At 40.0% G+C, this 15,363-nt stretch overlaps 1 protein-coding gene across 5 annotated transcripts in view; it reads right to left on the bottom strand.

The window, feature by feature from the left end:
• The window catches only part of TNIP3 (TNFAIP3 interacting protein 3), a 64,254-nt gene extending 53,252 nt beyond the window's left edge, over nt 1-11,002 (bottom strand). The window contains exon 1 of one of the 5 annotated variants that reach the window (XM_090139186.1): nt 10,903-11,002. Coding sequence is in view for 4 of the 5 variants with exons in the window: in XM_090139187.1 (XP_089995313.1) it covers nt 1,839-1,859 (21 nt within the window). In the remaining variant the exon portion in view is untranslated. Of the gene's footprint in view, nt 1-1,838; nt 2,412-10,902 lie in introns of those variants that run through there. The other 4 variants (XM_090139187.1, XM_090139185.1, XM_090139183.1 and 1 more) reach the window with 4 other exon arrangements.
• Nucleotides 11,003-15,363: the final 4,361 nt, after the last annotated feature.

The raw sequence follows: 15,363 nt of genomic DNA, 5'->3' as shown, positions 1-15,363 counted from the left end.
CTCTATCTAAACTCAATTAGCATGACAATTTACTTGTGGGTGGGCAGGATGGGACAGAACTACTGTTTGTTAAATGTCAGCTTTAAACAATGCAGTGAAAAAATAGATTTTTGTGAATACTATTCACTAAAGTAGAGACAGCAGTCATTACAAAGCATATAGAAGTAGAAAGGAAGCATGCTGTAAGATAAAAGCAAAATTAAATACATATTTTATATAAATAGCTTTGTTTTTTTTCCTGAAAGATTTCCAATGGAGATCTCACTACAGTGCAACTGTAACGTTAAGAAAGGAGAAAGAAACAGTGCAACTTCCTTGTGCTATTCATGCCAAGAAGAAAAAAATTTAAGATCTATTAAGCTCAGTGACTTTGGAAATTGTACTCTGGAGTACAAATAGGTAACTTGTCATATTAACAGAAAGGAGATCACTCCAAGGGCAGGGCCCACGTGGCTGGGAAGGAGGTTATGAGAAAAGCATTCGAGATAGAGGCAGACCTACCCACAGAAAAGCCATGCAGCTGTGGGAGCAAAAGTTTAATGTTGAGAAGGTAGGAAAAATCTGATTTGGATTAGGAGTTTAGCTCCAATATATTTAAATTTTGTATTTTCCAAGTAAGCTTCAAAATATCAGGACAAAATAATGAGAAAGGAGAAGAGTACATCGTAAGGTAGGAACTATCTGAAAAAAACAGTTGCCCAAAAAAGCTCAGTGTTTCTTAGCTGGCAGGAGCACCAGTGCTGAGCAACACAGAGACCCATGAAACGCATGTTGCCTTGTGCACACTCAGTGTACCTACCCTTCTGAAAACTTGATGTTGTTGCTACTAGAAATTAGGACTGTGCTGGTAGTACATCTTGGCATACTGCAGATCCAGCAGTAAGTCTAGGGAAGATGGCCCTTTAAGAAATTCTCATTCCCCAGGCATCTTAGTGGGGTACTGTGAGTATTTTCTGGTTATCACAGGTGTATCTACAACTTCTACTTTATTTTGAGACAGGGACAGCTGCCCCAGTGCAAGGAGTGTGCAGGTCCTCTGGCAGCAAGCACCTTTGGCTCTGAAAATCGAAAGGTTAATTCTCACTACAGCAGGTAGAAGTACTGCAGCTTTGCCTTTTGTCAGACAAGTAGTTAAAAAAAAATTGCTTTCTTCTCCCCCTATACAAACCTCATCTCATAGTTCATCTTGCTTATGCTTGTTAACCCCAAATTTACCACTCGAAATTTCTAGATATGTGGATACAAACGTTCCTTTTTCAGGTCTGGAATGCTTCAAAGCTAGGGATCTGGGCCACTCTCAAAGGCTACAGGGGCTAGAAAAAAACAATAGCAAATCTGGATAAAGACCCTCCTCTATCTTAGCCGCAAATCCAACCACAGGAATGCTCTGCCTGCTCATCAGTCTTAGCAGTAGTGCAGGGAACATGCCGTGGTTTACAGAACTTGTAAAACATTGCAAAGGTTTCAGCAGAAGCACTGCCCAAGGAAGTACAGATGTAACCAACAGACAGGCACTGAATCTTCATATCATTAGATTCACTTAAATGTTTGACATAGCCCTAACCCTCTACCTGGCAATAATCCTTTACCTTTCATTGTCCATCTTTGTGCAGGAAAAGCTCTGCTATAATAGTATAAATGTGCATAAATTACATGATTTATACACAATAATTATAAAGAAATTAAGAAGTAATTAAAATAAAAAAAAAGCTATTAAGACATCAGGGTTGGGATTTGAGATCTCTTTGGCAAATGAAAAGGGCAAAGAGACACACGACTTCATCCCAAGGCTAGGCAGAGTCCTAGGTACGGCAGCTTCAAACACAGCAGTTACTCACCATTTTAGGCAAGGTGCTCATCTCCGTTCTGCTGGGCTGGTATGCACTTGTCCCAGTCAAGGCTCACTGAATCAAATAACAACTAAGTGGTTTGGAGGCAAATATATACCTATCTCAAGATTTAACCTACACACCAGGCTTAGGGAAACCCCTTTCTTAAAGTCACTCTAGCGTCGAGGGCACACTCATCTCTCACGAATAAACACAGCCCACACAGATCTACTTGAAAGCGCTGCTTATCAGAGACCACAGAGGATTCCCTCTCACTCTTCTTGATGGCCATGGAACAGTGACACAATGGCACGCCCACTCACCAGCAAGAGGCGCATGGTGGGAAAAGCGGTGGTCGAGCACGGTGGAAAAGTTGTATCAACTCAAAGGGTACAAAACACGAGTTTTAATCTAGAAGTAGAATAATTTACTGTAAGGAGCAGATAGGTCAGGGAACCATTTCTAGGAATGCTTTTTAATTAGAATTTGTTTTAAAGGTTTCCCTACAGAAATAGGGCTCAGCCCAACCAGCCAAAGTCCCTTCATCAGAAGTGACTTTCAGTGCTCTACCCAGGCAAGAAATATCACGTTATCGTTTCGGATTTTCTCTTTGAGGAAGAGGGTGTATAGAGGAGGAGTCTGCAGAAACATCTTCCCCTCCACCCAGACGAGAAGTGATGCAGCAGTTTCAGGACACGCTGTTCATCTCAGGCTGCAGTCCACTGCACATAATAGCTAGTTAATCAAGTTTCACAGTTGATAAAAGTTAACGCTGTCATTCTGTTACTTACTACGAATCTCATTTCTAGGCACATTGAGATCTTTCAGCCTGACTCTTGTATTGGTTTCGGTTTTGATAACAACAAAACCTGCACAGCTTTCCACCAAGGAGAAGAAGCAGTTCAAACATGTTTATGAAGCTCCTGTTGTCTTCTGTGCTGGAAATACCAGTGATTCAGGTGCCCTGGAAATATTTTCATGCTCCTAGCAGAAATATCACAGCTGCTGAGTAGAGCAGGGTAGATCTTTTTTTGTCACACCATTTTAGCCTCTGCCTCTCACATGCACTCACACAGTAATCATCTGCAAATTCACATCTAATTCACTGTGGTTTTGTTTAAACAAAACTATTCTGGAAACACTTGCAGTAATAGCACAGAAGGCAACAGGCCAGGGCCAGGATGTGGGAGACAAGGCTCAAATCTTTTTCTTGCCTGAAGGGAGTTTAACTGTGTTTGTACCTCCAGGACAAGCATTTCAACTGCTGGATTTGCATGGTGATTTCTCTAGTCTTTTGCAATGCATATTTATTCCACTGCATATTGAGTATTTATTATCTCTTTGTTAAAGAAAACATTAATGACTTCAAATTGATGGTTCAAACTATTACCTGTGGAGTTCAGAATTACTGTCTGCCTGATTAAAATGAATAAAAGGCACAAACATCGTCTCCTTTACAGAACAATGTCGTATTCACTCAGCTCTACATCAGATCATTTATGAACTAGTTCTGTTCTCTTGTTTAGTCCTATCTAAGTGCTAATAAAAAGCAGAACATTCTCGACAGGAGAAGCTGATAGCAATCTACCACTCAGTAGCAAACTGTTTGAGTACCATCTTGGGAGATAAATGCCATGTACTCAAATCCTTCCAAGCAGCAAAAGAAACTGAAGCCAAGAGATGTGCATCTGAGGAGAAATACTTTTTCCACTGGACAGACAAGTAACAAGGGAATAACATCACTTCTTCCCCTGTAATGCATTCACAAGAAGTACAGTGAATACAGCCTTCTATATTTTTGGCTTTCACCTCACTAAAACACAGCTTTTGAATTTGGACTCACCAATAAGCTTAATTTCTTTGGGACTGGAAACAGTTCAGCAGCTTGTTGTTACTTTGTTGTCATCTGTCAGCTCAGCAACAATGAAGGAGCTAAATTAAATCTTTCCATGTGTGCTGTTCCTGAATTTAATATCCATCACCTGTTCAACACCACTGTGATTTCTGCCAAGGAAACCAGGAATAATAAGATTTTTCCTAATCCAGGACAAGGCAAAGCCAGCATTGCTAAACCTTTAAGATCACATCCCTTCTTATCTGAAAGGCTGCATGATATCCCATGAGTAGCAAACAAAATACGGAAGTATATACGTTCTGTGAAGCATTCCCCCCAAACTAAAGGTATTTACAAACACTTCTAAGTCATTTTGAATCACACACATTCACTGTAGTACTGGGCTGTTTACAGAGCCTTTTAACGACTAAGCCCAAAGCAGGCACAGGTAGGGGTGCATTGCTCTGCTCACTGCAGCACCAGCTACTTGCTTAAAAACAAGTAACAGGGGAACAGAATCATTGATGATTCTTAAGAATTGGCGGTGAAAACAAAGAATGGCTTGGGTTGAAAGGGACCTCAATGATCATCCGGTTCTATCCCCTTTGCTGTAGGCAGGGTTGCCAATCATTACAGACTGCCCACGCTCTTCCAGTTTGCCAGCCGCCTTAACTCAAACAATCACACTGTTTCATTTTGAACCCTTGCAAACGTTAGCAACATTCATGCAATGCCATTTTCATCACAGCCAGGCAGGCACAAGAAAAAGTGCTGTGGAGGAAGATAGATGTAGTCAATGGAAAAATTGAAGGGGGGGAATCCTTTTTCTTAGCCTCCAGTGGAAATCTGTAGGGGTACAGCAGAAGTCACACATGCATCTTTTCACCTGACCTACCCACTCCCCCCATTCAGAAGAGGAAAACCCCTTTGGCTACACCATAACATGTCTGAATAATAAAAGTTTCATTGCTTCTCATGCATATCCAAGGCACTTATCTATAGAAAGACCAGATTGGATGGCTGCCATTCAAATCATTTTATTGTTCACTGAAGAATTGTTTGTATAGGGTTTTTCCATAAGGGAAAAATAAGGAAATGAGTTAGAGAAAATTTAATATAACGTAAAGACAGCAGCTTAAAGTATCAGATCCTTGGTGACTTGTGAAGGGCTTAATTGCCATGTAAGTATTATTGAGGAGAGAAAAGACCACTACAAGAAAGAAAGGAAACAGGGAAATAAAAGGCAATTTTGAAAGTGCTCAAAACAGTTTAGGACTCCAGTATTCTGGAGAGGAAGTTGAAGATATATTTTTGCTGTTTGGGAAGTTTCCGAGACTTAGTTTCAAGGTTATACTTCGATACCACACATAGGACATTATGAATGATTTCATCCCATTGGAAAAAAAAAGGCCTGCCATTGTTGACACAGAAGTAACTCACTGGCTACCTACAGCTGTTCTCTTTTTGCTGCATGAGTGAGAAGCCCACCTACGCACTTACATCTTTGCCAAGCTGAAATGCTCTTCTGCTTCGCTCCCAGAAACAGAATGGCTGCTATCGTTGTTTTCATTATTATATTTTTTACAGTCTCATATGGTCCAGATCAAGAAGTAGTTAAAGAAAGCAGTTAGTTCAAACTGTCATGTTTTTGATGTAAAATAAACAGCTATCATGTAGGCATATCTTGACCATACTTGATACAGAATTGAAACACATTTTTGTGCTCACAGAAATGGCTTTAGCAAGGGGAAGATACTGCTACCCCTTTCTGCTCTTAATTTTATGAACTTTGATTGAAGTTTGGACTCAGTTGGGCCCGAGATGTACGAGAAGTCAAGGCACATCCTACCTATTCTGTTCCTGCTCACTGTGTGGCTTACTGCTTAGACACAGATGAGAGATCACACAAAAGAAATTCTCCCTTCCTTACAGAAAATCTGGAAATGCCACAGCAACTTTACGAGGTCTTAGACAGCAATTCGATTCTTTTTTTATTATAACTCAAATACATTTTTATGCAATTTCACTGGATTTTCACCAAGATGTTTATGAAGTTGATATGGTATCAAACTAAGGAAAGAAAAGGCAATGATCTCACCTCCATCCAATCACAAATCTATTAACTTCCAGCACTTCCACTTACAACCTCAGATTCTGATCAGGAAGAACTGTCAGTGGTCTTCCTCTCCAGCCCACCTTCCTATCAACTTCCACTGCAGCCTAGCCCTTTTGAAATCAGTTGGCATTCTGTCACATATTTCAATGGACCTGGCTTTTCATTACAACCTCCACAGCACAGAGAACAGAAGCCAGAATTTGAAAACGGGTTTTAAAGCAGTTGAGAACGAAGTTTCAACACAACGTTGCTTCCTTGATGTTTGTCAATTCAATGAACATTAAGCACACAGTTTAGTGTCAGTGAAGTCTAAATGGAAACCTTTTTTCTGGCCAAAAAGTCCACCCTATACCCCAGCTGGCTGCCCACCATTACACCATGGCCACCATTCTGCCATTACAGTTATTCTTACTGAAATATTTCAGGCTTTAAATTTTGAGTATTGTCCTGAACTGGAATTAAATCTAATTTTGGCAGTGTCTGAATCCTCCATGAAAAGAATTTTTCTTACTGCATTAGCTTCAGAAAGAACTCTTTCCTATCCATGCTTAGTTTAATGTATTTGACAGTTACCAAGAGGAAAAAGTAAACCCTGAAGTCATAATATGTTTCCCACGCTATATGGCAATGAAGTCTTAAAGAAAGATCTAACAATTTGTTGCAAATATGACCTTTATACAATAGAGACAGCTAGGGTTTTTTTTTGGATGAGACAAAGCATTTTTCTTCCAGATTCAAGGACTGTCAAAAACAGCAAGTTCACCTGAAACATTGAACATCACTATAGTTAAGGCCAAGGAAAAATGCCAAGATTCAAGGTTGAGCTGAAGATTGTGGAAAAAATGAAGGATTATCACAAAGATGTTAGTTGCTGACCAAATCATAGATTTCCAAATCATAGAATTGCTCAGGTTGGAAAAGATCTTAAAGATCATCGAGTCCAACTGCAACCTAATCATACTACCGTAATTCTAACAACCCTCTGCTAAATCAAGTCCCTGAGCACCACATCCAAACTGTTTCTAAACACTTCCCTAAGGCATATACATTTCCCTATGTTTTTAGAATAAATCATGCAAAAACATTTTAAAATGCAAAGAAAAATTCACAGAAAGTAACCACTCTTCACTACAGTTACTTGTCCCTCTGTACAGAGGGAATATCATGGAATTCAAGTAGAGAAAGTTTTTGGCTACATTACCTGAAGCATTATTGAAACTGGATGATCATGATAGCAAATCATACCGAATAGACTAAAACCAAATGATATCAAACAGTATTGTGTTTGAACAGTATTGTGTAAAAATGCCCCTCCCTCCATTGATAAGCAAGCTTATCAATGTTATTGTCAACTAACACTTCAACTGTGGGTTGCAAATTGCCAACTAAGCACAAGACATAATAAATTCTGGATTTAAAAAATGAAAGAAAATACAAAGTAAGACGTAATGTACCCAATAAGAGCTAGCTGCTTTGGTATTGGCACTGAGTTAAATATAGAGAGATGCCTTCTCCTGGGTGACCTGCTTGCAGGTGACCAAGGGAAAACAGTGGAAATGCAGGCATTCCATAGAAGTTATCCTGCTTGTCAGTGGGCAGTGAAAAAAACGTACCTTGTAGCAGAAAAAGACAATGAAGGGTGACACATTCACTGCATTTCAGAATAGAATTGTATTTTCTAGGCTCTCTGGATTATCTGATGATCTTTTCACTATCACTAATGCTCTCTTCTGGACCCTCTCCAACAGCTCCACATCTTTCTTGTGTCAGGGCCCAGACTTGGATGCATTACTCCAGCCGGGATGTCATGAGGGCAGAACAGAGAGGGACAATCACCTCGCTGTCCGTGCTGGCCACCCCTCTTCTGATGGAACCAGGACACCATTGTCCTTCCAGTCTGCAAGAGCACACTGCTGGTTCATGTTCAGTTTTTCATCCACCAGGACTTCTCAAGCAGGGCTGCTCCTCAAAGAGTTCTTCTCCCAGTACATAACATAATATCATAGCCAGAATGATCACCCCCTTCCTATTATAAAATACATGAATCATAAATACAATCAAAATACAAATCCTTCTTTGTAAAATAAAGAATAATATCTACTTTACTGTATGATTGTGCAAGATATAGAAGTGAGTGTGACAAAGCTAATAACCACATTAGAGAGGGAGTTCACCATTAGAAGCTAGATCCAATTATTTCTAATACAGTTAGCTATTACATAAGCAACCAGACAACATCAACAAAAATTTATAAAAGCAAGAATTCCCACATAACATCCTACAAGAAAACCACCTTAGAGCTATTTCCTGTTACCAAAAGAAAGGACAATAAAAATGAAGGCTCTCCTGATCTTAGGCTGCTATTTCCACCTCATATGACCTTAATTTTATGGAAAAAGCACCTTTGTGTTATTCAGATTTTACTCATAAAACATAGACAGAGGCAACGTGTAGGCACCGGGGAACAATAAAGAAAATGTAAAAATTCATTGAATGGTAAAGGAAAAGGTTGTTAAATGTTTTAAATGATGCAAGGAAAAGCCATTTGCTGTAGTGGAGATAAGGTTGCTCTTTTTATTCTTTTTTATTAAGGGAAAAAAAAAGAGACAAGTGCTTAGAGCAGTAGGAGGCTATACCAAATAGCTTTACTTCCCTTGTGTGCTTCCCCTGCAATTATAACCTTAAAAAGAAAACCAACAAACAAGAAGATTAAGTACTGAAGATTAGTTTATAACCTAGGTATATGTATCTACCTATGAATTACAACCTTACTCTAAATCTGTGCAATACCTTTCTGTGCATCTTACTTTTAATGCTGCCTTAAATCACAGCAGACAGCCAGTTAGTCTAATAGATGTCCCATCACCATCTATTAATTTTTCAAGTGCTAGCAGACATTCAAGTTTAGCTCACCTTATTTTCCTGAAAAGACATATCCAGATCTTGCAAATCAGAGAGAAATAGCGAAGGAAAATGTAACCTGTATGAGAGGATCCAGACAAGACAGAAATGGAGTATTTTCAAAGTCTGTGCCCCAGATCCATGTGGGTGTTAGGCTGCAGGGGGCTTAGCAGTTTCTGTTCAGCATCATGTAGTTATGACACTGGGCCCTAAGACAACCTCACCTGAACTTGCTAAATGGGAAGCCCAGCATTATTCACATAGCATTACCTTCACCAGTGCAGTGGTGCAGCCATTCTGGTCAGCTTCCAGACCCAGAGTGATTTGAGACAGACTCACCAAGGGCCTCCTCACCACACCACCCTGGTGTGAGTTATACAGTTTGAGTTTTTCTGTCCTGCAGGGTAGCCCAGCTCTTTTGGTCCAGCTACCTTAAGTGGGCTGCAGCTAAGCTAAGTAATTATCTGTGAGCATTGCTATGAGATTCAGAATCTTTAGCAATTGAATTCCTTCCAAAAAAAAAACAAAAACAAAAACAAAACAACAACAAAAACCACAAAGCATTAAATCCCAGAAGTAGCTTGGGCATTTTGTTCTCTGGTCTCCCATTCATCTGGGCTGACATTTCACACTCTTAGAAAACAACCTGAGGTCACTAGATTGGAGCAAGACCTTCTTGAATGCATTTTAAAAGTGTTCTTCCTAAGAAATCCCCTCATCTTCAAGTAAGATCATTTTTATACGTTCTTTCTCTAAAAGTATTAGTCAAAAGCAATGGGAAATTGTACATCTTTGTGGCTTTTATTAACTTATTTCCTTTACAGCAATATGCTGTAAAACCAGTAATATGACTCTAAACTCAAGAGTGTTACTGTGATACCTTCAGCAATCTCGTGGTCCCTTTCAACAGTTAATAACCACCATATCTTAATACACAACCACTCCTTTACACATCTTAACACTTGAAGATACTGACACAACTTGCTTTTAAATGGTGACTTCAGGTTATATTTCATTCTGTTCCTAGATAGTTTAGAAACTGGTGTTGCTGAATTCTGTTTAAATGGCAGATAAAAGCAAAGAACCAAAGACTATTGCAAACAAAAATTTCCATCTCCTGTAGGCACACACAGTTTTGAAAGGTGATTAATGCCCTAGCACACAGTATCAGAGCAGTCACTCCAGGTAACAGAATATGTAGAGGAAGGTTTCAGAAGACAGCAGCTTAAGGTAACACGTGCTAAAACAACAGTAATGCAGACACAAAGATCAACACATTTATAGTGAAAGAAATTCAAACCGTTCTTCCATACCAGAAAAAAAATAAAAATTCAGCAATTCAGTTTTGATTCCAAGCATACACAAAAACTCAAACCAGACAGTGCTTCTTGCTGAAGAAATTGTAGTATTTGTTTCTGGACTCACAAGCTATCATGCATTGTTCCCCTCCTTCCCTCCTTCTCCCCCCACCCCCCCACCCCTACAGACCTTTCAAGATACTAAAATGCTCAGCATCTTTTTTCAATTTGAGATGCGTTTTGACCTATTAAATTCCTAAGCTGCTTTCAACTCACTAGAATAACTATTAATCTCCAATTTATTAAACAAAACTACTGGCAACATTGCTTGTTTAACCTACTGCTCTGTCAAACCTTTCTCTCTTTCAAAGCTACAACCTACACAGTGGAACAGGATTATATATAGCAGTAATACAACTAAATAGTTGGAATCCCCTTCAGCTTGAAGCAAACAGCTTGAAGCAAACAGCAGTAGTGACTCATTACATTGCATTAAAAAAGGGGATTTCCTGCTGAAGTAAAACATCAATATATATTACAAAAAAAAAAAAAAAAAAAAAAAAAGCTAAGAAAAGAGTAAAGAGGGAGCCAAAGATTCATTAATGAGGTTAAAGAAGGAGAGCACAAAAGTAACAGTTTTTATTTCAGCTGGAGGTACAAGAACCAAACTAGATTTGTTATTCTAAAACTGAAACTAGAAGACATGCTGATATTTGAGCCTTCACTCTGAAACCCAGCTGAGCCAATACTACGCTGCTTTCACCAGTCAGCGACACTCCTGCAGTTCATCGCTCCATCCTAGATTCTGGCAAAGAAGAGCAGCCCTATGCGTCATCTATACCACTGAATCTGGCACAGAAGTCTAGCCTTCGTTTCAAAGATTGTGCAAGATGAGAAATGGATTATCAAGAAGCGAGCCATTACCCAATATCTGGACTCCTTTCCATGAGTCAGGGTGAAGCAGTCTACCGCTTTCAGTAAATATGAAGTTCACGTTTGCAATTACTGTTTCTAGTAAAGACAAACTCCCCCGCACAGTGAAAGTAGGAGGGTGGTTACGAACGACGTGGGATGTTTCGTATGTAGGCTGTGAGAACACGGCACACCTTCTGCCTTGAATGTGAAACACCAGGAGATAGGGTTTTTAGTAACTGACTGCCAGATGAGCAAGATTCCCACCGAGCACTGGCACACCAGTATGTCTGTGCTGGTGCGTCAGTGCTGGGAGGCAGATCCCCAGCAGGTAGAGGATAAAACTGGAGGCTGATCTGTCACTGAATCACACTGCTTCCTCACCAAGTCATGCTGCCTACTTCCGCACAAGAGGCATAAGAAAGTTGTACAGCTTACTGTTCATACTGTATTCTGTCCTCTGACAACAGACGTTATTGCTACAGAGTATGACAGTTGAGGTGAAAGCAATATGGAGTGTATCAATAGCTTCCTTTCTCCAGAGAAGTTGCCGTAGGGGAACCAGGCCAACACTTCAACCAACTTGCTTGTGAAACTTCAGTGACTATTAAATTAGCACAGGTTAAACTCCCCTCTTTGCAAAACTGTTTTCCATTCATAAGTTGATTTTAAGAATGGCTTTTTATTAGAATGGGACTTATCCAATTTTTCTTCTAGATGCTAGAGATTCTTTCGAGATTTTAGAGACCCATTTTTACTTTCCTCATGTTCATGCGTCTCAGTGACTGCATACAGAGGAAAGAAAAACACTAGTAATAGAATCAAGCGCATCAGTTAAAGGTCTAATCATGCAACTCCACAAAAGCAGAATGCCTTGGGGTGGACAAGGAGAATGAAAAACGGCACACAAAGGAAGGAGAAGCTATGTGACAGAGCAAAAATCAACTCAGCTCTGCCTTACTGGAAGAGAATTCATAACAATTTCTGGAAGACAAGTCTCTGATTCCTCCTTTGCAGTCAGCAACGGACAAAGTTAAATTTACATTCATGGTATTTATAAAAAGACAGATAAAATATTCTGCTAGGCAAGGCAGCAACGGTAAATCTTTTTTTAAAAATTTGTTTTCCAACCACTTTTCAAGAGATTTATTTTGCTACATTTCCCACATTATAGTCTCCTTTATAAGCACAGCAATGAATCTGGTTAGAAATTTTCTAAGAAATGACCCGTTTTAAAACAATAATTAATTAAAACCACTAGTTACAACAGTCATATTATTTGCAAAATTAAGTTTCTGGTGAAAATGACAAGAGGAAAAATACTGTGCACCCAAGGAAAGGAGAAGGATGTGTAATTACTGGCCCTCAATCAATCAGTATCCAACTTCAGCAACAGCTAGCCTTTCCTTTGCCACTCTTCTCACGCACTGGGCAAAAACTTCAGCCTCACTTGCAGAGGAGTCCTCCTTGTAGAATGGAGCCTCTGCTTCCAGGCAAGGTGAGGCACAGGTGAGTACCAAAATCTGCTGCCCATTTGCTCTCCTCTCCACTCTCTGCATAGCTGGGCACTCTGGCCTCCTCACCCACAAGCACAAGGAAAGACAAATGTTATGGAGGAACAGCCTCATTCTGCAAGCATTGGTGCCTGTGCCGCATTTGTATCACAACCAGTTGCTGAGCCACTAGAGATCAGTACCCTGGACTTTATGATGGATACAGGTCAGATGTACACATACGATATTCTTAGAAAAGATACTTCAGTTAATTTGCTATATCAGTTCTGAAAACTCAGCTCTAAACCTGAATCATAGAATCATCATAGAATGGTTTGGGTTGGAAGGGACTCCAAGGATCACCAAGTTCCAACTGCCCTGCCACAGCAGGCCACCAATCTCCAGATCTGATTCTAGACCAGGCTGCCCAGGGCCGCATCCAATCTGGCCTTGAACATCTCCAGGGATGGGGCATCCACAACCTCTCTGGGCAGCCTGTTCCAGCACCTCGCCACTTTCTCTGTAAAGAGCTTCCCCCTGACATCCAACCTAAATCTTCCCTCCCTCAACTTAAAACCATTTCCCCTTGTCCTGCTGTTATCTACCCTTCCGAAGAGTTGATTCCCCTCCTGTTTATAGACTCTCTTTAGGTACCGAAAGGCTGCAATGAGGTCACCCAGCAGTCTTCTCTTCTCCAGGCTGAACAACCCCATCTCTCTCAGTCTGTCTTTGTAGGGGAGGTGCTCCAGACCCCTGATAATCTTTGTGGCTCCTCTGGACCCTCTCCAGCTCTCTATCTTTTCTGTACTGGGGGCCCCAGACCTGGATGCAGTGCTCCAGGCAGAGTAGAGAGGGACAATCACCTCCCTGTCCCTGCTGGCCACTCCTCTTCTGATAGAGCCCACGGTACCACTGGCCTCCTGAACTGCAAGAGCACACTGCTGGCTCATGTTCAGTTTTTCATCCACCAGGACCCCCAGGTCCTTCTCAGCAAGGCTACTCCCAAGGAGTTCTTCTCCCAGTCTGTGTGCACACCTGGGATTACTCCAACTTAAGTACAAAACTTTGCACTTTGCTATGCAGAACCTCACAGGGTTCACATGGGCCTACCTTTCAAGTTTGTCAAGATCCATCTGGATGGCATCTCTTCCTTCTAAATGTGTCAACTGCACCACTCAGCTTGGTGTCATCACTCGGGTGAAGATCTGACCTAGAGCGCAACAAACCTAAAAATGTTGTGAAGGAAAATTCAACATAATCAAAATCTGATGAACCAAGTACCATCTTTCAGTTCTCTGCTGTCTTTAGTTGTCAAACAGCATCTTGGTTTTGCATTTCATCCTATCAACTCCCAGTTACAATGCCATTCCTGAGGTGGGGGAGAGGAACACTCCAGACTGGTGTCTGGAGAAACTTAACCATATCCCAGTGTGGAGTGTCCAGACAAGTTTTTTTGTCAAATAAGTATTTCAAATTATTTATTCCTTAAAGAGAAATTGAAGATCCTGCAAAACATCCCACAAGGTGTCACTAGAGATGCAGCAGCCAAAAGCCTCCTGAAATACCCTTCCCTATCTTTGCTTCCTGTTCCTCAAAGACGTTACAGACAGATCGGAAATCATAAACACGAAGACAACTGAACAAAAAACATACTTACTTGCACACCTCTGTCACTTAAGATGTGGTCTATTAAGCAACAATTTGAACAGCGAATGGACCAAGTAAATACTGATCAACAGGGAGTGTAATTCAACTTAGGCAACAACTTGCAATGAAATAGCTCAGAAGTATGCAGCAGGTTTTATGTTTTACAAAGGAATCAGAAGAAGCTGTGTTGCCCCCCCTTTTAAGACTCCTAATATAGAAATAGGAAAAAAAAAGAAAAATCAACTATCAGATCTGCCACAGTCCCACATTATGCTAGTAATGATGTCTCTTTTTATTTTCATCACTCAGTTTTAAAACCATCTTTTCACTCAGTGCCTATTGCTGAAGGTTACATTACATTCCAGTGCCCTTTTTTTTTTTTTTTTGTATTATATGAAAAATAATAGTTTACAGCCTTAGCAGATGCCATATTTACTCACAACTGAACAGCACAGAGATGTATCATTGACCTCATCACTTACTTGCTCCAGAAAGACCAGATTTAATGGACACCAGGTTTAATGACTTACATTGCTTATTGCCTAGCAGCCAATGCATGGTGATTAGTTGATTATTGCACATATTACTCAATTTCCTATATCCCCATGCCAGTGGCCAAATTCTAAAGGGCACTCCCAGAAATACAAGCAATCAAATCCCATGTGCTCAGGCTATCATCTGTAGGATTCATCCAAGTTGATTTGTAATAGGGACTGTTCCTTATTTCTTTGAGATAATCCTGTAAATGATCACATCTCCCTTATTTCATTCTCCACAAGAAACAGCAAGGCTGAGACAATCTATCAAACCTTTTCAGAGCAATAGCATGCAATGTAGATGCTAATGAACCCTGTCTTCATTACAGAAACCAGCTGAGGCAGAGAGATTCTTAAAAGTGAAACCACAAAATGGATTTCTTAGCCATAAAAAAAAAAAAAATCATCAAAAATTTGGAACACAGTCCTAACTAGTTTAGGTATGAGAAACATCCAGTTACTAGCTTTAAGGAACAAGAAGTTGTGTACACGCACGTTATTATAACATAGACAGTATTTAACAAAAAAATACAGCAAGTATAAAATATCAATACTGTTTCTATTAGCCTTCACACAGTTAATACAAGAGCACAAAATACAACTGATCTCAATTGGAGTTCAAATGTTTTATCTACTTGATTTGTACATTATAATGCTGGCACTCTAGTAGGTTCAAACGCAATCCATAAGAAGTAGCCATCTTACATTTCCCAGAATAAGCAAATAAATTATTCTGCATGGGTAAGTATATATAAGAATATTTATTCTAAGGTTTCTTGTATTTTATGCAGAAGTAA

The sequence above is a fragment of the Phasianus colchicus genome, chromosome 4, assembly GCF_987193195.1.
Source record: "Phasianus colchicus chromosome 4, bPhaCol1.hap1.1, whole genome shotgun sequence".
NCBI lineage: Eukaryota > Metazoa > Chordata > Aves > Galliformes > Phasianidae > Phasianus > Phasianus colchicus.
Note: the sequence above shows the minus strand (reverse complement) of the source record. Positions and strands in the feature narration are given on the sequence as shown.